The 25,376-nt window shown below is 35.7% G+C and overlaps 1 protein-coding gene across 5 annotated transcripts in view; it reads left to right on the top strand.

Moving 5' to 3' along the window:
• Positions 1-25,376, top strand: part of ARHGEF12 (Rho guanine nucleotide exchange factor 12) — a 145,188-nt gene that overhangs the window by 71,430 nt on the left and 48,382 nt on the right. For 2 of the 5 annotated variants that reach the window (XM_027082011.1, XM_027082010.1), the window contains 7 exons: positions 14,766-14,864; positions 15,543-15,592; positions 17,947-18,004; positions 20,254-20,432; positions 22,156-22,233; positions 22,430-22,549; positions 24,093-24,233. In XM_027082011.1, the coding sequence (XP_026937812.1) occupies positions 14,766-14,864; positions 15,543-15,592; positions 17,947-18,004; positions 20,254-20,432; positions 22,156-22,233; positions 22,430-22,549; positions 24,093-24,233 (725 nt within the window). The remainder of the gene's footprint in view (positions 1-14,765; positions 14,865-15,542; positions 15,593-17,946; positions 18,005-20,253; positions 20,433-22,155; positions 22,234-22,429; positions 22,550-24,092; positions 24,234-25,376) is intronic. The other 3 variants (XM_027082012.1, XM_027082013.1, XM_027082014.1) reach the window with 3 other exon arrangements.

Below are 25,376 nucleotides of genomic sequence, written 5' to 3'. Positions count from 1 at the left end.
CACCCAAAGGTACCAGACTGTCCTCCAAATTTTCCTTTCCCAAATGTGGCTTGGTCCTCTTTCTTTGCTCATGCCATTCCCATTGTTTTGAATGGATTATCTCCTATAACTCGCTATTAGAATTCTCCCCATCCTTCACGGCCTAGGTTCAAATACTGCCTCTTTCATAGGGCTTTCCTAGGTTTACCCAGTTACTTTTGTTGTCTCAACTTTGACATCCTGCTTTGTATCAAGTTATTTGTATTTATATTCATCTTTGCATCTCCCATGATGCCTGACACACTGGAGTCACTCAGTTAAGTGAGTTTTGAATGAGTGGTTGTTGAGATTGGGATGAAGTATTTTAGTAAAGAGAATTGATGGAATACAATGTTGATTCATCATAATTGGATTTTTCTTTCCTTTGAAAAATTTTAAGGTAGAAGAAAATGTAACTTTGGAAAGAGACTTACTGTTGGTTATAGTCTAAAAGAATGAAATCGGCATGCTTGGAACTTAAGCCTCCTCTTGCTGGCAGCATTATGCATTTAGAATCAAGAAACTTCTTAATCAAAGGATTATCTGAGGTCTAACTCATAAAACATGATGTCTGCCAGCAGTTTAAAAATGAGCTGTTTTTATGGAGTTGCACATGGTCTTTCTCCACACCCTTCCCTGAAGCTAATTTTTAAGAGGTGAGACTTAGAGAAGTTTGGTCATACAATAAAATCAAAGGTGAAGAAAGACTAATGTGCTTTTCCTAAAGTAAATGCAGTATGAAAGGTTTAGCATGTTGCCTTGCATTTTCATTAGTTTTCTGTTTGGCAATATAGTTGTTGCATTGTTCAAGGAATGTATTACAGTGAAACTTGAGAGTACTTTTTCACCTTTTCAGAATACCTTAAAGACTTCTTCCCCTCCCCACAGCAAAGCATTACAAAGACTTAATTTTTTTCACTTTCAAAATACAATCCTTGGTAATTCACTTTTGAGTTAAAAAAACAGTCTTTTTTATGTGGGTTTCAAATGCTGCATTGGAAAGGGGGATCAAGGTGGTGGAGTAAGAGGATATGGAGCTCATCTACTCCTAAAAACATGAAAAATACATCCACATGAGGAAAAATTCTCACTGAAAACTAACTGGAATCTGGCAGAAAAACTCCTATACAACCAAGACTGCAAGAAAGATTCCCACATAATTGGGTAGGACGGGAAGAAAAACATCAGGCTGAGATCTCTGCCCTTAGAAGGGAACTAAGAGGAAAAGGGAGATAGCATGGGTAGACACTCACCCTGGGGAGCCACAGACTGGGCATCCCAGTTCTGGGATCCTGTGTAGAGGAGACAGGCCTCCTTGGCTGCTTGGAGAACCAGTGGGACAAATAGAAAGGCTGGAGAAGCCTAGACTCGACTTGTGAGGAGTATGCAGGTACTGGCTTGCCATCAAAACACATATTTAAAAGGAACAGAGCCAGTTGGAGCCTGACCATCAGAGATTCTGCTCCAGCAACTTGAGAGCAGACTCCACCCCTGACAAGGCGGTGACTGCCACTGAGTAGAGAGGAAATCTAGCCTTAGACCCTGTGCAGCCTCTAGTTCCCCCAACACCAGCCACACTCCCTATCAAGGTGATAGTGGCTAGCATACCCTGAGGAAAAATGTGGCTGGCATCTACATCAAGTTCAGCCCTCACACCAGAGACAGTGGCATATACAGTCTACAGTGGGATGCTCCCAAATAAAAACATCCCTCAAGACCACAATGGATAACTATTTCACCTAAATTCATAGAGACAGAGAACATTAAGTAAAATGGTAAGGAAGAGGAACTACTCTCAAAAGAGCAAGAGAAAACCCCTGAAAAAATAAATAATGAAACAGAGATAATCAGTCTACCAGATAATTAATTCAAGAAGTTTGTTATAAAAATGCTAAATGAATTAAGAAAGAGAACTGATCTAAGCACAGATCATTTTAACATGGAACTAGAATCCATAAAGAAGACCCAATAAAAAATAGACAATTCAACTTCTGAGATAAAACGCAGTCTAGAAGCAACGAATAGCAGACTGAATGACACAGAAGAACGCATAAGTGATCCAGAGGATAGACTAATGCAGATCACCCAATAAAGCAACAAATAGAAAGACAAATAAAAAAAAATGAAAGCAACATATGAGAACTTCAGGATAATATAAAACATGCCAATGTTTATATTAAAAGGGTTTCAGAAAGAGGAGAGAGAGAGACAAGGGGATCAAACATGTATTTGAAGAAAGTATGACTGAAAACTTTCCGAACCTAAAGAAGGAAACAGATACAGAAAGTACAGAGGGTCTCAAACAAGATGAACCCAAACAGACCCACACCAAGACATATCATAATTAAAATGGCAAAAGGTAGTTAAAGGTAAAGAGAGAAGTCTAAAGGCAGCAATAGAAAACCAAAGAGGTATACACAAGGGAATCCCCATAAGGCTATCAGTTGATTTCTCTGCAGAAACTTTGCAGGCCAGAAGGGAGTGGCATGGTATATTCAAAGTGCTGAAAGGGAAAAACCTGCAATCTAGGGTACTCTACCTAGCAAGATTATCATTTAGAATAGAAGGAGAGGTAAATAATTTCTCAGAAAAGCAAAAACTAAAAGAATAAAGCAATACTAAGCCTACCATAAAAGAAATGTTGAAAGGTCTTCTCTAAATGGAAAAGAAGTAAGAATCTACAGGAAAGGGAAAATCCCAATGGGAATGGTAAATATACAGTAAGGATTGAAGATCACTTTTAAAAAATTGTAAAAGCAACTATAAATACAATAAACAGTAAAGGGATAAGCATGAAGATATAAAATATGACCTCAAAAACACAAAATATGTGGGAGAGGAGTAAAAAATGTAGATCTTTTAGAATGTTTGAACTTCAATGATTATCAGTTTAAAGCAAGTAGATACAATTATGGGTCAACATATATGAACCCAGTGGTAACCACAAATCAAAACCCTACAGTAGAGGGTACTGTAAAAGAAAGGAAGAAAGGAATTCAAGCATACTACAAAAGAAAATCATCAAACCACAATGGCAGAAACAAAAAGAAGAGGAAATGAACAAAGAACTACAAAAACAACTGCCAAACAAGGAATAAAATGACATAAGTACATACCTATCAGTAATTACTTTAAATGTCAGTGGACTAAATGCTCCGATCAAAAGACATAAGGTGGCTGACTGGATTAGAAAACAAGAGCCTTCAATATGCTGCCTACAAGAGACTCACTTCGGGGTGAAAGATGTACACAGACCGAAAGTGAGAGGATGGAAAAAGATATTTCATGCAAACAGAAACAACAAGAAAGTGGGGGTAGCAATACTCATATCAGACAAGGTAGACTTTAAGACGAAAGCTATAATGACAGAGAAGGGATAAAGGAATCAATACAAGGGATTATACAATGAAGAAGGGATCAAGGCAGGAAGAGGGTATTACACTCGTTAAGATATACACACCCAGTATAGGAACACCTAAATATACAAAGCAAATACTAACAGATGTAAAGGGAGAAACTGACAGTAATACAGTAATAGTAGGAGACATTAACACCCCACTGTCCTCAATGGACAGATCATCCAGACAGAAAATCAGTAAGGCAACAGAGGTCTCAAACGACACAGTAGATCACTTTGACTTAATTGATACCTACAGGACACCACATTCCCCCCAAAAATGTAGAATACACATTCTTTTGAAGTGCACATGGAACGTTCTCCAGGATAGATCACATACCAGGTTACAGAACAAGCCTCAACAAATTTAAGAGCATAGGAATTATATCAAGCATAATTTTCAACCACAACAGTATGAAACTAGAAATCAACTACAGGAAAAGAACAAACATGTAGAGACTAAACAATATGCTACTGAAAAACCAATGGGTGAATGATGAAATCAAAAAGGAAATTGGGAAATACCTTGAGACAAATGAAAATGAAAACACAACTTTCCAAAATCTATGGGGTGCAGCAAAAGCAATTCTAAGGGAAGTTTATAGTGATACAGGCCTTTCTTAAGAAACAAGAGAAATCTCAAATGACAACCTAACCACCTAAAAGATTTAGAAAGAGAACACACAAAGCCCACAGTCAGTAGAAGGAAGGAAATAGTAAAGATTAGAGAGGAAATAAATTAATTAGAGATAAAACAATAGAAAAGATTAATGAAACCAAAAGGTGTTCTTTGAAAAGACAAATAAAATCGATAAACCTTTAGCCAGATTCACTAAGAAGAAAAAAGGATGCAAATGAGAAATGAAAGAGAATAAAAACAAAAATAAAAAAATAGGACCTGTTCAAACTTATAAGCTTTTGCACAGCAAAGGAAACCATAAACAAAATGAAAAGGCAACCTACAGAATGGGAGGAAATATTTGCAAATGATGTGACCAACAAGGGCTTAATTTCCAAAATATACAAACAGCTTATACACCTCAACAACAACAACAAAAAACAACCCGATTGAAAAATGAGCAGAAGGCCTAAATAGACATTTCTCCAAAGAAGAAATACACATGGCCAATAGGCACATGAAAAGATGCTAAACATCGCTAAGTATTAGAGAAATGCAAATCAGAACTACAATGAGGTACCACCTCACCCTTGTCAGAATGGCCATCATTAAAAAGTCTACAAATAACAAATGCTGGAAAGGGTGTGGAGAAAAGGGAACCCTCCTACACTTTTGGTGGGAATGTAAGTTGGTGCAGCCACTGTGGAAAACAGTATGGAGGTTCCTCAGAAAACTAAAAATAGCATCATCATATGTTCCAGCAATCCCACTCCTGGGCATATATCCAGACAAACCTATAATTCGAAAAGATACATGCACCTCTATGTTCATAGCAGCACTATTCACAATAGCCAAGACATGGAAACAAACTTTCATTGACAGATGAATGGATAAAGAAGATGTGGTACATATATACAATGGAATACTACAGCCATAAAAAAGAACAAAATAATGCCACATTTGCAGCAACTTGGATGCAGCTAGAGATTATCATACTAAGTGAAGTAAGTCAGAAAGAGAAAGACAAATACCATATGATATCATTTATATGTGGAACCTAAAATATGACACAAATGAACCTATCTATGAAACAGAAACAGAATTACGGACGTAAACAATAGATTGGTGATTACCAAGGGAGAGAGGGGTGGGAGAGGGATGGATTGGGAGTTTTGGATTAGCAGATGCAAACTGGTATATATAGAATGGATAAACATTTATGTCCGACTGTATAGCACAGGGAACTATATTTTATATCCTGTGATAAACCATAATGGAGAAGAATATGAAAAAGAATGTGTATATATGTATAACTGAGTCACTTTGCTGTACAACAGTAATTAACACAACATTGTAAATCAACAATACTTCAATTAAAAAAATACCAAAAAACAAAACAAACAAATAAAAAAAAGAAATGAAAGAGGAGAAATAGCATCTGATACCACAGAAATACAGAAAATCATAAGAGAATACCATGAACAGGTATGTGCCAACAAATTGGACAACCTAGAAGAAATGGACAAATTTCTAGAAACGTACAGCCTGCCAAGACTGAGTCAAGAAGAAACAGACAACTTGAACAGACTGAACACTAGAAGTGAAGTTGAGTCTATAATTAAAAAAAAAAAAAGCTCCCAGCAAACAAAAGTCCTGGACCAGATGGCTTCGCAGGGGAATCCTGCCAAACATATAAAGAACTTATACCTATCCTTCTTAAGCTATTCCAAAAAATTGAGGAGGAGGGAACACTCCGAAATTCATTCTATGAGGCCACCTGATACCAAAACCAGACAAAGACATTATAAAAAATTACAGGCCAGTATCTTTGATGAATATAGATGCAAAAATCCTCAACAAAGTATAAGCAAATGAAATCCTACAATACATAAAAAGGATCATATACCATGATCAAGTTGGATTTATTCCAGGGTCACAAGGATAGTTCAGCATACACAAATCAATGTGATACACCGCATTAGCAGAAGGAAAGACAAAAGTCACATGATCATCTCAACAGATGCAGAAGCAGCATTTGACAAAATTCAGCATCCATTCATGATGAAAACTCCCATCAAAGTGGGTATAGAGGGAACATATCTCAACATAGTAAAGGTAAAACAAACACACAGCCAACGTAATACTCAACAGTGAAAAGCTGAAAGCCTTCCTGCTAAATTCAGAAACAAGGCAAGGATGCTCACTCTCACCACTTCTGTTTAACATGGTATTGGAAGTCCCATCCACAGTAATCAGAAAAGAAAAATAAATAAAAGGTATACAAATTAGTAGGGAAGAGGTAAAACTGTCACTCTTTGCAAATGACATGATACTCTATATAGAGAATACTAAATTCTCTGCTGAGAAACTACTAGAACTAATAAATGAATTCAGGAATGATGCAGGATACAAGATTAATATACAGAAATCTGTTGTGTTCCTATACACTAATAATGAAATATCAGAAAGAGAAAGTAAAAAAGACAATTCTGTTTAAAATCACATCAAAAAAATAAAATTACTAGGAATAAAATTAAGCAAGGAAGTGAAAGAACTTTACTTTGCAAACTGTAAAACCCTGATGAAGGAAATTGAAGATGATTCAAAGAAATGGAAAGATATCCCAGGCTCTTGGATTGGAAGAATTAATATTAAAATGGCCATACTATCCAAAGCAATCTACAGATTTAAATGCAGTCCGTATCAAAGTACCCAGGACATTTTCTGCAGAACTAGAACAAATAATTCTAAAATTTATATGGAACTACCAGAGACCTCAAATTGCCAAGGCAATCCTGAGACAAAAGAATAAACTGGAGGTATAACCCTCCCAAACTTCAGACTATACTACAAAGCTACAGTAATCAAGACAGCATGGTATTGGCACAGAAACAGGCACATAGATCAATGGAACAGAATAGAGAGCCGGGAAATAAATCCATGCATCTACAATCAATTAATCTACAACAAAAGAGGCAAGGTATGCAATGGAGAAAAGACAGTCTCTTCAACAAGTTGTGCTGGGAAAGCTGGACAGCCATGTGTAAAACAATGAAATTGTAACATTCCCTCACACTATATACAAAAATAAACTCAAAATGGTTTAAAGACCTAAATGGAAGATCTGAAACCATAATACTCCTAGAAGAGAACATAGGCAGAACACTCTTTGATATAAATTGTAGCAAAGTTTTCTTGGATCAGTCTCCTGAGGCAAAAGAAATAAGAGCAGAAATAAACAAGTGGGACCTAATTAAACTTAAAAGTTTTGCACAGCAGAAAACGAAGAGTACCTATGGTATGGGGAAAAATATTTGCAAATGATGTGACCAGCAAGGGGTTAATATCCAAAGTATACAAACAGCTCATACAATTCAATATTGAAAAACAAAACAAAACAAAACCCAAACCAATCAAAAAATGCGCAGAAGAATTGAATAGACATTTTTCAAAGAAGATATGCGGATGGGTAACAGGCACGTGAAAAGGTGCTCATCATTGCTAATTATTAAGAAATGCAAATCAAAACCACAATGAAGTATCACCTCACACTTGTCAGAATGGCTACCATTAAAAAGTCTAGGGCTTCCCTGGTGGCGCAGTGGTTGAGTCCGCCTGCCGATGCAGGAGACACGGGTTCGTGCCCCGGTCCGGGAAGATCCCACATGCCGCGGAGCGGCTGGGCCCGTGAGCCATGGCCGCTGAGCCTGCGCGTCCGGAGCCTGTGCTCCGCAACGGGAGAGGCCACAACAGTGAGAGGCCTGCGTACCGCAAAAAAAAAAAAAAAGTCTACAAATAAGTGTTAGAGAGGATGTGGAGCAAAGGGAACCCTTGTACACCATTGGAGGGAATGTAAATTGGTGCAGCCACTGTGGAAAACAGTTTAGAGGTTCCTTAAAAAACTAAAAATAGAACTGCCATATGAGTCAGCAGTTCCACTCCTGGTTATATATCTGGAAGAACGAAAACACTAATTTGAAAGGACATGTGCACCACAATGTTCATAGCAACACTATTTACAACAGCCAAGATTTGGAAGCAACTCAAGTGCTTGTCAGCAGATTATTGAATTAAGAAGATGTATATAGCATAGGAACTACACTCAACATCTTGTAATAACCTATAATGGAAAATCTGAAAATATATATATGTATATAACTAAATCGCTTAGCTGTACACCTGGAGTTAACACAATATTGTAGGTCAACTATAGTTCAGTTTCAAAAAAAGGATGTCTTGTGTATACACACACATAGAGACACATACACACACACCAAGGAATATTACTCAGCCATAAAAGAAAAATAATGCCATTTGCAGCAATGTGGATGGACCTAGAGAGCATTATGCTTAGACAAATACTGTATGATATCACTTATATGTGGAATCTAAAAAATAATACAAATGAATATATCAATATATGCAAAACAGAAACAGACTCACAGATATAGGAAACAAACTTTTGGTTACCAAAGGAAAGAGGGAAGGGAGGAGGGACAAATTTGAGGTATGGAATTAATAGATATAAACTACTATATATAAAATAGATAAGCAACAAGGATATACTGTATAGCACAGGGAACTATATCCAGTATCTTGTAGTAATAGATTATAACAAAAATACTGAATCACTATGCTGTATACCTGAAACTAACAGAATATTATAAATTAATGGTACTTCAGTAAAAAAGCATTTAAAAAGAAAAAAAGTCACATTATTATAACAGGAAAACATGTCCTTTGTTTCTAAAGAGAAAAAAAATAGGAAAGGATAATATTTACATAAATTTGGTAGACCATCTATCTTTACTTCACTGATAATATGAAGCATGACATTTATTATCAGCTTCCAGGTGAAATATCATATTCCTTAAAAGGCAGGAAGTAAAGAACTAGAGGAGTTATTTTAGGGTAGATGGAGTATCAAATTACTTTGGTTAGAATTTAGCCAGGGCAGAAGGTTAGTGTCTGTGTAGGAGTATTTCTCTACTTGGCATAGTTTTCATGGATATGATTTTACTGTTTCCTGAAAAGTGACTGAGTATGATTTATTTATAAAATAAGTTCAGATTTACTTAGTAAATATTCATTGAGCACCTATTATATGCCAGGTACTATGTTAAGGGATAGATATCAAGAAAATAGGAGACTGTACCTGCTTTCTAGAAGTTTACAGTCTGGTACAGAAGAAGTGCTTTTTTGTAAGCATGATAATAGAGATGCACTTTGTTACCAATATTCCGTATGCACTTAAAAACTAGATAGTTGTGGGGCTTCCCTGGTGGCGCAGTGGTTAAGAATCCGCCTGCCAATTCAGGGGACACGGGTTCAAGCCCTGGTCCGGGAAGATCCCACATGCCGCGGAGCAACTACGCCCGTGCGCCACAACTACTGAGCCTGCGCTCTAGAGCCCACAAGCCACAACTACTGAAGCCCGCGTGCCACAACTACTGAAGCCCAGCTGCCTAGAGCCCGTGCTCCATAGCAAGGGAAGCCATCGCAATGAGAAGCCTGCGCACCGCAACGAAGAGTAGCCCCCGCTCGCCGCGACTAGAGAAAGCCCGCGCGCAGCAACGAAGACCCAATGCAGCCAAAAATAAATAAATAAATTTATTTTTTTAAAAACAAAAAACTAGATAGTTGTGGAAAAAAATGTTCATATGGGGCTTCCCTGGTGGCACAGTGGTTGAGAGCCCGCCTGCCAATGCAGGGGACACGGGTTCGTGCCCCGGTCCGGGAGGATCCCACATGCCGCAGAGCGGCTGGTCCCCTGAACCATGGCTGCTGAGCCTGTGTGTCCGGAGCCTGTGCTCCACAACGGGAGAGGCCACAGCAGTGAGAGGCCCACGTACCGCAAAAAAAAAAAATTCAGAGATAAACACACTTGTATGGTGATTATAATTAATACTCTTTATACCAGAGAATAAGGGAATTAGCAAAATAAGCCAACAAACCAACCATGGGTTATATGTGTTTGTAAGAACCAGAAAAAGTTAAAATGATGGAAAGTTTTTTTTTTTTTTAATTAGTGAAATTCAAAAATGATTATTTTGGAATTAGGAGTCCACCTTTTCTCTCTCCCTTCTTTAATAACATATAGGGCCTGTTATCATATCATTTTAGTTAGATGTTGCCATTGTTTCTCTCTTTGTTTCTCTATTATCCTTCCCTTTCAAGATTTTAAGTTCTTTGAGAGCAAAGACTCCTAGTTGTTTTGTATTCCTCATAACACCTGCAGGTTACAGTGTTAAATAACGAGCAGACAGATGCTCAATACAAATTTGCTAAAGCAAAGTGGATTTTTTTTTTTTGTCAAAAAGGACATTTCAAAAATATGATAGTCAGTATTGGTGATGTCAATGTTAAGGGTGGAGTTTATCCTGTGTGGTGGGTTAAAATAGCTTCTGGTCTACAATAAGTAGAACATTTCAGTAATTTGAATTCTACAGATTCTGAATTGGCTATGTATGTATGTTTTCTTTTTGTATTGGTAGTCTAGTAATTCTTAGATATTCAAGTATATCAGAGTCTCAGATTAGTAGATGGACTTAGAATAATAATATTGTTAAATGGACAGTATAGTGGTGTTGAGGAGAGGAAAAAGATGAATATGATGCTCACATAGCTCTTTCCCTTTTTCCTCTTTCTTCTTTGTTCCTTATCTTCTCCTTTTAATGTAGAATTAAAGGGGAAAGTTATCATGCTGAACAGCTTTGAATTGGAGAATACAGGTTTGCAGTATTCTGAGGCAACCCTAATAAATTCTTTCAGTGCTTAGCAGTCTGTTAGGACCCTAAGCATATTTGCTAAAGTTAACTGTGTGTAGTCGTATTTTTTTTCTCTCTGATCACCTCCCTTTCTGAGCTTCCGTTCATCTCTAGACTCCTATACTTTTGTGATTTTCGTTAATTCATTAGCAATTTAAAAAAATTTCCTTTTATGCCAGAACATATACCAGGTCCTGAGATAAGTTTGTACACAAGATAGAGCCCCTGAACCCTTTCAGGGGAGTATTTAATCTAATGAGAGGATAAAAACAAATACAAATCAGTTGTGAGTGACAAAGATACTCTGAGAGTAAATAGAGGGTGCAGTGGGAGTCTAGAAGGGGGCACCTAACACAGTCTTGTTATTTAGGGAAAGTTTTATAAGAGGAGATGATTTGTTTCTTGAGGGTGTCATGCTGTCTCTCATCTTCTAAAGTTACCTATCACAAGAAGCTCTGTAAAATTTCCTTACTTCCTTCCCCATCTCAAAGTAATTTGCTAGTCTATTAAACCAAAACAAAATTCACACAAAGACGTCATAAATGAGAATTGATCCTTCTGAGGAGCATTTACATTAATGATAGGAGTTCGTTAACACAAATGTATTTTTTTTTTCTTTTTTGTGGTACATGGGCCTCTCACTGCTGTGGCCTCTTCCGTTAAGGAGCACAGGCTCCGGATGCTCAGGCCCAGCGGGCATGGCTCACGGGCCCAGCTGCTCCGCGGCACGTGGGATCTTCCTGGTCCAGGGCACGAACCCGTGTCCCCTGCATCGGCAGGCGGATTCTCAACCCCTGCGCCACCAGGGAAGCCCCCACAAATGTATTTTTAATTGATGGCATGGGTAAATGAGTAATATATTTCTGAGCAGGAAAATCCAAGCACAACCCACCCCTAGTCATAATAAAATAATACCTAACATTTATGAACCCTTAGTATTTGTCAGGCATTAAGCTAAATACTTTAGGTACATTATATTCAAGTGAAATACATAAACATAGCAAACTCTTAACCCCCACTACTCCTCTCCCTCATTGTGTACAAGTACCCGATTCACTACAGGGACCTGGAAGAAAGTCTGCTTGAGAAGCCCAGTGGCTTAGCACAGGAAACATCAATATTAGAATCCTTCAGTTCACTCATTTTCAGCCCTTTGGAAGTGAGATGAGATAACTGGGAGGGATGATTATAGCACGAAAAATATATATATTCAGTGCTGCAGTTGTCTTGACTTTTAAAAATTCAAAGTATGTAATTTATTTTGAAATTTCAAATGACTGTAAAGAAAGGCATCAGATGTTTATGTTTCTAAAAGTGGGTGTTCATTTTAAAAGATTCCTGTAAAACATTATTCTCTGATACTTATATTTATTGTATTATGTACTAGAAATTTATAAAGAATGTCTTTTTCCTTGATTTTATGTATTTATACCCATTCTATTTAGAGTTTTTCCTAATTAGTTGAAGGAAGCAACATTAAACAAAAGAAAAATAGTTAAATTCTGATGGGTTATCTTTCCTCTGACCCCATTGCAGTTTCCTATTTTGTAGGAGTGGTGACACTGTGAATTCAAATACTGTTTAGTACTTAGTAGTCTCTAGAATTGAGGTCTCACTCATTTTTTAAATGTTGAAAATTAACTTTTTTGAGATCTAATTTACATAAAATAAGATGCACTCATTTTAAGTGTACAGTTCACTGAGTCTTGACAGATGAATACTCATGTAACCATTACCTTAATTAATGTATAGAACATTTCCATCAACCCAAAAAGTTCCTTCATGTCTCTTTGCAGTCATTCTTACCTCTCCACCCCATCCTGCCCCTAGGCAACCACTAATCTGCTTTTCCTTACTAGTTTACTTTTTGCCTGTTCTACACTGGAATCATGTAGTATGTACTCTCTTTTGTATCTGCCTTCTTTTGCTTAACATGATGTTTTTGTGATTCATCCATGTTTGTTGCCTGTGTGAGTAGTTCCCTTTTTTTCTTGCTAAGTAGTATTTTATTGTAATGGCTGTACCACAGTTTGTTTATCCATTTGTCTGTTGATGGACAATTGAGTTGTTTCTAGTTTTTGTCTCTTATGAGCAAAACTGCTGTGAACATTTGTTTACCAGTCTTTATGTGGACATGAGTTTTCATTTATCTTAGGAGTGAAGTTGCTGGGTCATATGTAAATATATACTTGCCTTTATAAGAAATTTCCACCATTTTACATTCCCACCAGCAATGTATGAGAGTTCTAGTTGTTCCACATCCTTGTTAGCACTTGGTATTTATCAGTCTTTTAATTGTTAGCCGTTCCAGTTAGTGTATAGTGGTATCTCATTATGGTTTTAATTTGCATTTTCCTGAAGACTGCAAATGTTGAGCACCTTTGCATGTGCTTATTGGCCATTGGTGTATCTTTCTTTGTTCAAATCTTTTGTCCCTTTAAAATGTGTCTTCCATTATTGGGTTGTAGAGTTGTTTTTTTAAATATATGTCTGGATACAAGTGCTTTATCAGATAATTTGTAATGCGAATATTTTCTCCCAGTCTGTGCTTGCCTTTTCATTTTCTTATCAGTGTCTTTAGGAAAGCAGCTATTTAAAATTTTGAGTCCCATTTACCAGTTTTTTCTTTTATGGATGCATTTTGCATCCTAAAAGATCTCTGCCTATCCTAAGGTCTTGAAGCTTTTCTCCTATGTTTTCTTATGAAAAGTTTTGGCTTTTATGTTCAGGTCCATAATTTGCTGTAAATTAATTTTTGTGTAGGGTTATAAATTAAGGTTCAAGTTTGTGTTTTCTATTCTGGGATCCAGTTATTCTAGTTTTTCATCTGTAGTAGGCTCATACTTGTGTCATTTCATTAACAACAAGAAATATGCATATATATTCATTAACGTGCAATCTTTAGCGTTTCCTCTGTTTTGTACATCAGACTTATTTAAAAGATCATGGCTCTTTGTATAAAAATCTTAATTTTGAAGTAGTTTTTGTTTTCTAATCATTATACTTGTGTTAGTTTACATGTTTTGCATACTGATTTTTGGTAAAACACTTAGATTCTGAAAAGCTGGAAGTATATATTAAATCTTTGGCTAACAAAGAGTTCAGGATCTTCTGATCTTGATCTACGATAAAACAGCCCTGGGCACTAATCAGGGTTCTGTTTTGGGACGTCCCTATTCCTTTGGTTGTGGTCTTCTTTTTCTCACCTTGCCTTGACAATTTTTGTTTGCTATTTAACTAGAAGGAAAACAAATTCTCTGTAGGAATCAGGTAAGTATATGAAAGAAATCAAAGAGTTGGTTGAACTCACAGGTTCTTTCTTTATCGTTCCTACTTTTTTTTCTCTTTTCTTTTTATTTTTTCTACGAGCCAAAGTTTTTCTTCCCTTGGACTTTTCCTTTTCTTTCCTTTGGACTTTTCCTTTTCTTTCTCCCTTTCAGGAGAAGAGCTGCAGGTGCTCTGTAAGCACTTCCTTCTTTTTTATAGTCTGTTTTTCTGAGTATATTTTATTGAGAGTAAGGTTGGACTTCTCTAGAGTTTACCATGGGATGCTTCTAGCCTAATGTCCCAAAATATTTGATTATCTTGGGTTTAAACACCAGTTAGAGCACCAAAAACACAGGGAGGTGGGGGAGGATTTTATATTACAAATTAATTGCATAGATGTGAATGGGCATTCTGTCTGTCTCCTCTCTAATACTTCATATTTTCCAGTTTGCCTTAGCTGTTTTTAATCTTGGAGCAATTCTGCTGTACCTCCCCTGTGAGAAACCAGTATATACGATTCTTTGTGATATTCTTGTGTTTGTTTTGCTTATGGGGTTAGTGCTCTTATTTTTTATATGGGTTTCATGTGCTACCTTGTGTTTCTCCAGACAGACTACAGTTCATTACTAATATGTAATTATTGTCTTTTTCTCTGTTTTCTCTTTCCTTCTCTCTTTACCCTTTGGTTCTTGTGCAGGTCTTGTTCAGCGTTGTGTGATCATCCAGAAGGATGACAATGGATTTGGGCTGACGGTCAGTGGAGACAATCCAGTGTTCGTACAGTCTGTCAAAGAAGGCAAGGCATTTTTAAAAACAGTCTTGTCACTTGGGAGCAGAGTAAGAATAGAATAGTTTAAAAATGTCTATTGCTTAGAATAAAATAATCACATACATTACAGGTCATATGGCCTTATTGTGCTAGAGTTGTCTCTAGTGTTATGGTTATAGGCATGAATTTACCCCAGTTGATTTTCTTTTGTACTTTATGGAAAGAAAACAGTTCTATATTGTTTTAGAAATCATATGACTCCTTAGTCATGATACTTTACTCATCATCACTTATAGAAGTTTGTGTAATTTTATTTCTTAATGGCACCAGAGATATTTGGGTAGAGACAGATTAAAGAAGGGGCTGTAGACTCAAAAATATCCATCCTTTTCTCCCAAATGACAATAATATCTTGAACTACTATTACCATGTATTGAATACTTCCTTTATCTTGGTTGCTGTAATTTGAGGTAGGTATTTTTTATCTCTATATTACAGGTGATATCGAGGCTTAGAGTAAAAAAAAAACATAAAATCTGTCCATGGTCATCCAACCAACTAGTGAGTGGCAGAGGCAGGATTTGGACCTAAGTCTGCCTGACTTTACAGTCCATGTATTTAACCATTCTGTTACACTGCCTCTTTTCAAGAAGATTATCAGTGAAGGTAAATGAATTGCATTTTAAGAATTAATTTCTCTTACAGATGGAGCAGCCATGCGGGCTGGCGTACAGACAGGTGATCGAATCATCAAGGTAAGGAAAAGACTATTATGGAATTTATGATACAATTAAAAAACAGCATATATTAGCCATATTTTGATTTTTTTAACTTGGATTTTCATTAAAAGCTACAGATTATATATGATGGATTTATTGACTATAAAAATTTATTTCATTCATTCTAAAATTAACGTTACCCTTTACTGAAAAGCATAATAAAAGGCTTGAATAAATGGAGTCATAACTCGCTGTTGTAAAGATCATATTTCTCCAAGTTAATCTCTTAGCAAGAAATTCCCTCAAAATTTATTAATAAATTTGGGGAGGTGTGCCATTCCTTGTCAAGCTTCCAAATGATTATTTGTTCTAAGTGAACTTTGCAAAGGTATTATGTGTATGGATAAGTGTGAGGTGAGATGGTGCAGATTAATTTGAAGCAAGTGACTCTATGGACCTATCTGTGGAACACAATAGAGAGTCCAGAAACAGCCCTTAAGTTCTGATCAGTAGGGAAAGAATGGATTAGTCACTAATTACTCTTAAGACAACTAACTAATGTGATTACTTAAAATCAAATTACTATACAGGAAAAGACACCATGAACATATTTACAAAGAACTATCTGGAAATAAATATTTGAAATATATTACAGAATATGATAGCCTTAATTGTAAAGAGCACTTTCAAATTACTAACAAAAGTATAAATAGTCTGACAGAAAAAAGGGCAAAGAATTTTATAAGGCAATTCTCCAAAGTAATTGAAATAATATATCAATGAGGATATGTCCAACCTCACTGATAAGAAAGAAGTAGAAATTAAATGATAGGTGAAAATATATATGGTTGTCAGAAATTTTAAAGATTAATGATACACATTTGGCATAGTTTGGGTATGGTAAAATGGCTACTCTCATAAACTTGTTGTGAATATAAATTAGGTAAAATCTGTTTGGATGGAAATTTGTGAATGTGTATCAAAAGTTACATATTTTAGGGCTTCCCTGGTGGCGCAGTTGTTGAGAGTCCGCCTGCTGATGCAGGGGACACGGGTTCGTGCCCCGGTCCGGGAAGATCCCACATGCCGCAGAGCGACTGGGCCCGGGAGCCATAGCCGCTGAGCCTGCGCATCCGGAGCCTGTGCTCCGCAACGGGAGAAGCCACAACAGTGGGAAGCCCGCATACCGCAAAAAAAAAAAAAAAAAAAAAAAAAGTTACATATTTTAAAAAAGTATATAACCTTTGACCACAATTTTGCTTTTAGGAGCTTATCTAAGGTAATAGGTGTTTAAATGTGAAGTGATACGTGTACAGGAAAATTCATTTAAGCTTTATTGTATCGAAAACTTGTAAACAATCTAAATGTGCGTATACTGAGGGCTAAAGAAATAAATTGCATTTCACCTCCAGCTTTTAAAAAGAATAGATTAGGTCTGTTTGTACCTATATTGAAAGACGTCCATAATGTAATAAAACAGTGCTTTTTTATTTGCAGGAAAAGGCAGTTACAAAGTATATGTATGTGTGTCTGTGTATCTGGTGTGTGTATGCTAGAATATGTCTCAGATTAAACATCATGCTTAACAGTGATCATCTCTGGTGGGCATGACAAGTGTACTTTTACTTCTATTTTATACCCCGATATATTTGAACTTGTAAAAATTAGTGTTACTTGCATCAGAGAAAAAATAATGTTAGATTCATGTTTGATATTTTTACCTTAATTTGTTTGGTTTAGTGGAAACTTTGGATAACACGTCCTACATTTAGCGTGTCTGAAAATTAATTTTCTTTGTAAAGGTTAGGTGATGATTGGAAAACTAATAGTAAATTGAATATTATTGGAGAAATATTGCTTATTCATCTTTTAAAAAATTTATTATGCCTTTGGAAAATCAGTGAATTTGTAATTAAAAGCAAAGGGAGTTTTTAATTTGCAAGAGTTCTTCACTGTGAAGGATTTGCAAATCTGTTGCATAGTATGTTTTGTCATTTTTCATGGTGAATAAGTTATAATAGTTATAATATCCTTTTTATTTTTTTAAGCATCTTTATTGGAATATAATTGCTTTACAATGGTGTGTTAGTTTCTGCTGTATAGCAAAGTGAATCAGCTATATGTATACATATATCCCCATATCCGCCCCCCGACCCCGGCTCTTGCATCTCTTTAAATCAAGGCCTTTTTTTGTGCTCAAGTTCATTTTGTTGCTGAGTATACCTTATAGAATAGTGGTAAAAGTGACTATTGAACCAAATATATATGCATTTTAATATAGTCCTGTTTACTATGTTATAACTGGTTGTATTACATATGATAATTCCTGAAGTCAGTTTAATTGTCTCAACTAGAATTATCTGACAGACACTATTTTCATTTTCTTACAGGTGAATGGAACTCTGGTGACTCATTCAAACCATCTGGAAGTGGTGAAGCTAATCAAATGTAGGTGAATGTTATCCTCAGTTTTGTTTTCTGAAACGCTTATAGCAAAGATAAGCAAACAGTTTCTTCAATAGGCCGAATAGTAAATTTTTTAGGCTTTGTGGGTCAGATAATCTACTACTCGACTCTCATTGTAATGTGAAAGCAGCCATAGACGATGCATAAATGAATGGGTATGGCTGTGTTTCAGTAAAACTAAATATTTGCCAAAACAATCTGTGGGTTGAATTTAGTCCCTTGGCTGGAGTTTACTGACCCCTGTATTAAAGGAAAGTCTGAGGTGAAAATTCTTAATTTACTAGTAACTATCTTTAGTCCACTTCTATCTTTAGTCCACAGTCCGCTGTGGTTGATTATAATGTCCTTGTTATTCTTGGTAATAATGAAAGTATATTTGAAAGAAATGCATGAGTTGACCTGAAAGAGAAGAGGTTGAGAAATCAGACACAGTGGCCTGGATGAACTGAAATGGAACTTTCAAAATCATGTAGCATAATCATGTTCCCTCAGATAAGTAAATGATTAAATAATCCAGGGGAGTGGTCTTCTCTTGGAAATCTCCAGGGTTAAGAATTTGTAGTCTTCTGCATCAGACTATTTCACAGTGTAATAGACTACAGTTAAGAGATAGTTGTTTATGGCCAAGCAGAAACACTACTTTTTAATTTAATATTACTTCTTTTCATTAAGTGGACATCTTTAGAATAAATTTAATAAACAAATCCTTCTTGGCCTTATTATTGCTTAGATAAAGCAACCTGTGAATCCCTTTATCTCTTCATCAGAGTACGAGTGCTCTAAAATGATCACTTTGATCTTAGTTCTTAACTTTAGTACATTTTAAAAAGCAATGGGATGATCAGAATTAGATCCTCATACTAGAATAAATTTGATTACTTATTTAATGAGATTGTGATTTATGAATTTTTATGTGCTACATAAATATGGTTTATGATAATAAATATATGCTTGGTAACTAACTGTTGCAGAGTATGAAAAGATTATTTCTTTAGCTTTTTAGGTTATATATTTTACTTGTTCCAATATCAATTTTACTTAAAAAATTAAATCCTAAGACTGTAGCAATAGATTACTTATCCAATAACAAGAGCCTAGCTAAAAACTCAAAATAAGCATAAAACACTCTGAGTATCGAAAACAGATATAAATTTGAAATGCCTAAACCCTGTGTGCTATACTTGTAGTAGAGCTCCCTCATGTCCTACTCTTCAATGCATATTCTAGACATAATAAAAGTGATTTCAAATCAAACCAGTTTAAAAACATCTAAAGAAGAGAAGGGAAGAACGAGGAGGCTATGAAAACCAAACACATGGATAAGTCAATAAGATATATTAGATGACTTTGTGACAGAGAGAAATATGACTGAAAAACTTTAAAAAGTGTATGTGCTTAAAATCTCCCCAATATCACAGCATTTGTGATCATTAAGTATAAAAAAATTTTTTAGAACCCCAAACACTGTGAAATAATTACCAGCGAGTTTCATGGGAGGATTAAATTGGGAGAAAAAGTATGAAATACAATTTAAAGTTCTACTGAAAAGTCTAAGAGAAAGATTTTGTCATTAAAGGTCAGTTATCTAGAAAAGTTTTTTATTTGGAAAGCATTATTTCTTCTTGATTCTAGATAACTCATGAATGTCTGTTTCAGAGTCTTTCTGGTTATGGGTAATTTTGCTTTCCATAGTTTTTTCCCTGTAAAATGCCTAGTGAATTTGTCTTCTCCAAATTTTAAAAATTAAAATTCACAACTTATTTGTTGTGGGTTTTTTTCCTGCTTTTTGTCGGATATTTCTTGTCACACACATTTTTTAAAGTTAATTTAAAATTGTATCATTACAGAAAATTAGTTAAACCTTGTCTAATTAGTATCATCTTAATATGGTGATTTTTAAAATTTGCATTTGAGAAATTGATTGAACATAGCCATTAGTAGATAGTTGATAATAACTTATTCTTCTCTAAATTAAAAAATAATTACTGGAATTATAAATCTTACTTGCTTTTAAGTAATATCTGACCTTATGAGTAAGTGATTTGCTATCTGAAAATTGCATTGTTCTTTTAGAATTTTAGGGGAGCCATTTCTGTGGAGAAATGATTAGCAGATGATGAAACTTTCTCATATAACTGGATCTTTTAGAACTATCAAAGATTAAGTAGTAAAAATTTTTTGACAATGTTATTTTCCCTTCCCTCCCCTTTCTTCCATCTGCCCACCCCAAGCGGGTTCCTATGTAGCTCTCACTGTTCAGGGACGCCCACCTGGGTCGCCCCAGTTTCCACTTGCTGATTCTGAAGTAGAGCCATCAGTCGTTGGACATATGTCTCCCATCATGACATCCCCTCATTCACCTGGAGCATCTGGGAATATGGAGAGAATTACTAGTCCTGTGCTCATGGGGGTAAGAGTGGGAAAACGTCTTTGTAAACGCTCAGTTGTATAATAATGCTTTTGCTTTATGTTGAGTTTCAAAGTGTTGAGTTGATAAACAAATTTAAGTTTAAGATTCTAGAAAATAACTTGCTGATAAAAATAATTATCTAATAATTTGGAATGATTACAGGGTATTGAGATAGCAGATATAATTCAACAAATATTTAACACCTACCATATACAAAACAGGGTGCCACTCACAAAAATATAATTAAGATATCCTATGTTCAAGGTCCTTTGTTATCTTAGAATATATACTCTAAGAGGACAGGGTTTTTTTGTTTATTTTATTTATTGTTGTGTCCCCAGAGCCTGAAATATTGCTTGGCCTATAGTACTAAGTACTTAATAAACCTTTGTTGTTTGAGATTGAATCAAGAGTATACAAGTAATTTTACTACAGAGGCAGCTGTAGACATTATGAGAAGGAAAATATTAAGTTCTATGAGATTTCAAAGGAGGGAGAAAGCACATGCAGGTGTGATAAGGAATGACTTTATGGAAAGCTATTATTTGAATTGAGCCTTGAAAAACAGTTAACATTCTAATGGTGGCAGTGGGGAGGAAGGCAACCCAGGTAGAGGAAGCAGGATTAACAGAGGTAAAGAGCCAAGAAAGCATCAAGTATTTTGGGGAAATAGCCAGGACTCTTGTTTGGCTGGTTGCCTGTTAAAGATTTATGAAGTAGGAGATGAGAAAAAAGTAGAAAAAAGTAAGACTATTTATTTTGAAAAGTCACAACTACGAGGCTAATTTACAAGTAACTGAATGGGCATTAAGAATATATTACAAATTTTTTGAGGAAGAGAGTGATGTGATTATAACAGAATTTTAGGAAGACTTATTTGATAAAATATTATAGGGTTGTAAAACAAGGAGAAATGACAGGAGATGAATTAGGGATCTGTCTTAATACTTCAGGTAGGAAATACTGGGAATTTGAACCATGCACGGGGGTTGATAGTAAAAATCCAAAGGAGGGAAAGTGTAAGATATTATTCTTTTTTCCTTTCTTTTTTTAAAATTATTTATTTATTTATTTATTTATTTATTTATTTATTTATTTATTTATTTTTGTCTCCGTTGGGTCTTTGTTGCTGTGCTTGGGCTTTCTCTAGTTGCAGTGAGTGGGGACTACTCTTCGTTGCGGTGCACAGGCTTCTCATTGCGGTGGCTTCTCATTCGGAGCACGGGCTCTAGGGATGCAGGCTTCAGTAGTTGTGGCACGTGGGCTCAGTAGTCGTGGCTCACGGGCTGTAGAGCACAGGCTCAGCAGTTGTGGCATACGGGCTTAGTTGCTCCATGGCATATGGGATCTTCGTGGACCAGGGCTCGAACCCGTGTCCCCTGCATTGGCAGGCAGAATCTTAACCACTGTGCCACCAGGGAAGCCCAAGATATTAGTCTTATACTTAAGGCAACTTCATTTCTTCAACTAATATCAATATTTAATGTTTTTTGAACCTAGTTTAGCAAAAGTGAAATAGAAGAGTTGACATTTCCCTGTAACCTTTTATCTTTAAGTGTCATGTTTAAAAGTTTGTCTTCATAACCACCAGAAATAAGAAAATCCTGATAGGTATTGAAAATTGGAGCTGAGACGTAACATTGTATGACTCGTTTTCGATACTTAGTTTCACTTTCCTTGTATTGGTTCTTGTCTTTTTGTTTGTTTTTTTATCTTTTTCTAGGAGGAAAACAATGTGGTTCATAACCAGAAAGTAGAAATTCTGAGAAAAATGTTACAGAAAGAACAGGAACGGCTACAGGTACTAAGTTAGAAATGGGGCTGTTTTATAGGCTAGTAAAAACGTGAGTGGGCATAGTTGAGTTGGTATTTATTATAATCATAATTAAGCACTATTGTAATCATCGCCATCAGCTATTTTATTGATTAAGAATAGACTTTTAAAGATTTTCTTGACATAAGTAATTAATTCTTGAAATATTTTTATAACTTTTCAGTTATTGCAGGAAGATTACAGCCGAACACCTGCCCAAAGATTGCTAAAAGAGATCCAAGAGGCCAAGAAACACATTCCTCAACTGCAAGAGCAGTTATCCAAAGCCACAGGCTCTGCTCAGGTAGCATCGCTATTAAAAGTGCTACCCAACCTTTTGCAGGAGAATTTTCTTCTGGGAATGTGTCAGAGAGTGTTGCAGCTGCCTTTTTTTTAAAGTTATTTTTTCTAGCATAGGCCAACAGGAGGTCCTGTGTTGGATGTTACAGAAATAATGATTAACTAAAAGAAATGTGGGCTTCTTTCTCATTGTTTGCTTGCTCATGATACCATGCTTCTTTGTTCCACAGTAATTTTAGAAAGAATTGAGTGTTTTTGCTTTGATATCACAAATTACAAAAATATATTTAGATACATATATTTACATTTTTGAGATGTATTCTGCCATTGTAAAACAGAACGGCAGTTATGTTTTTAAGTAGGGACGTACGATTTTTCTTATTTAATCTGCACAACACCCTTCGAGATTAGATGTTACTGTTGTTTCCCCCCATTTTACATAAGCACTTAGAGAAACTCAGAGAAATTAAATGACTTGTCTGAGGTCATGTAGCTCAAACGTGATGGAACTGGTATTTAAACCCAGTCTGATGAATTCAAAGCACATTCATATTAATAACTATTTTTATTCTAATTTTAAAATAGATTTCAATAGACTTGCTATATAGATATGTTTTGAAGATGGTAGTCTCACTAGAAAAATAGCTTAGCATTTATACATCAACCAGATTTATGTTCTATAATATTTAGTTTGGGGATATGGAGAAATGAGTAAAAGCTGCTTACTTGTTATTCTTCATGAGTTAGGTCTGTAGGTTCACAGAACTAAAAGGATTCTTTGAAATCATCTATCCTAATCTGCTCATTTTAAAGTTAAAAAAAAATCATGCAATGGTTGAGAAAACTAGGGCCTAAATTGGTTAAGTTACTCAAACAAGGTCACACATCTGTAAGGCCTCCCGACTTCCTGGTTCAGTGTACTTTTCATTACACATTTTTGTTGTTGTTGTTACTTTTAATCCCATTAGCTATATGAAGTTTTGAGTATTCCACCTCAGTAATATGGACAGTTTATGTTGTGGTTATTACTGAGCAAAGACAACAATCTTACTCTGTTTGAATAGTAAGACTGTTGTTCCTGATTTAAAAGCTTATAATAATTTACGGTATAGCATTGTGTCCCAGAATTGGCCATTTATTGAAATTCTAAAGTGTTGGAAGGCAGTTAACCACAAGTTACAGTGTCATAATCTTTACTAAAGGGCAGGGAATATAAATTATGTAAGTTAAACTGTTTTATCTTTTTGCTTTATTTGAAGTTTGAGATTTTATTCTCTTTACTGAAATATCACTTTCCCTGTCGTTAAGGTCATGCCATTTGAGAACCCCAGAATTAGTAGTCATTTACGCTTTTGACTTTTAGAGCTTTTAGCATTCTTGATTACATCAAACTGGGTGAATTTAAACAGTCTCCATTGAGGTTGCAGTGCAACTCTGTTTCTTTATACAGTCCATAATGAAAGGGTTTTTTGTTGTTTGTTTGTTTTTAATGTGTGTGTGTGTGTGTGTGTGTGTGTGTGTGTGTGTGTGTGCTTGATCTGTTTTAGGATGGAGCTGCAGTTACATCCTCCAAGCCATTAGGCGATGGGCTAGCAGTCAGTGAAATAGAAGCAGATCCTGGTGATGGACTAGGCAGAATTGACTATGGCAGTGGAGATGCGTCTCGGCCCAGTAGTGAAAGTGCAGATGTAAGTGTTCTACACCTTTATCTTCTTGTATTTTTCTCTACAGCCTCTTTCTTGATTTGATTGTAAGTTTTGTGAGCTACAGGTGTTTTCTTATTACTTACTTTTTATTGTCACCATCTTTAATACAGCAATTTGATGAACAGAAATTCTGGATACCGTTGTATATGAGCTTTTAATTCCAGACCTCACTTTTTCCCTTGGACACCATTGCCAAATGTTTCTTTTGAGGAGATGGAATTTCCCAGCAGGCGTCTTATTTGTGGGTAGAGAAGTTAATAATGCCAGTGCTTTCTTACTGAACCGAGAGGCCAACTGTTGATATCTTTAAGAGCATGTTAATATTCCATTTGTGGTCATAGTGACTCAGTCTTGAATCATGGGGCACTTTGCCATTACAAAGAGGAAAAGCCTTAGTCCTCTTAGGTAGACTTTAGTTAATAGCCCATGTTTAGTAATGCTTTCTTGATTAACCCAGAAATTACCAGATGTACGTGGATTTTTGTTAAGAAGATGATCAGAAAGTATTTTAAGCTGAATATGATTAGCACCATAGTTATATGAATACTTAAAAGCTAAGTTCAGTGTTACCTACTCAGCAATACTTTGTAAGTAGTGTGCAATAATAGGAATAACGAATTAAAAATAGATCACCCTCTTTAAAAGTGATGAGGAAAGTAATCTAAATCAGTTTTTTTTTTCCCCAATGTGGGTCATAAAATCAATTTAGTGGGTTGGGGCCAATATTTTAAAAAAATAATAGGATAGGAAGTATGAGTACTTTTCATGTAGAAGAGCTAAGTGTTACTTTTTTTGACTTCTGTTGTACACACACATATATACACATGTGTGTATATGTACACATGTATCAGTGTGTGTGTGTATGCATGTGGGCACATGCTGGTTAGCAGTGTGAAATTTCTCTTATTGGAGGTTGTAAAAAAAAAAAAATGAAAACCACTCTTCTAAGCCATCATTTAGGGTATCTTTTGAGGCTTAACGCTCAGTGACTCAGTTCCTCATGCAAGGAAAATTCGAGGATTTTTTTTTTTGAAAGATGTTGATAGAAATCTTATGATTGGATAGGCTGTCTTAATGAAAGATTTCAATTTTGACTCAAGAAAACAATTACAGTAGTTTACGTTT

This window comes from Aethalodelphis obliquidens, unplaced genomic scaffold, assembly GCF_003676395.1.
Source record: "Aethalodelphis obliquidens isolate GAN/ISIS:26980383/991018 unplaced genomic scaffold, ASM367639v1 scaffold46, whole genome shotgun sequence".
Lineage (NCBI taxonomy): Eukaryota > Metazoa > Chordata > Mammalia > Artiodactyla > Delphinidae > Aethalodelphis > Aethalodelphis obliquidens.
Note: the sequence above shows the minus strand (reverse complement) of the source record. Positions and strands in the feature narration are given on the sequence as shown.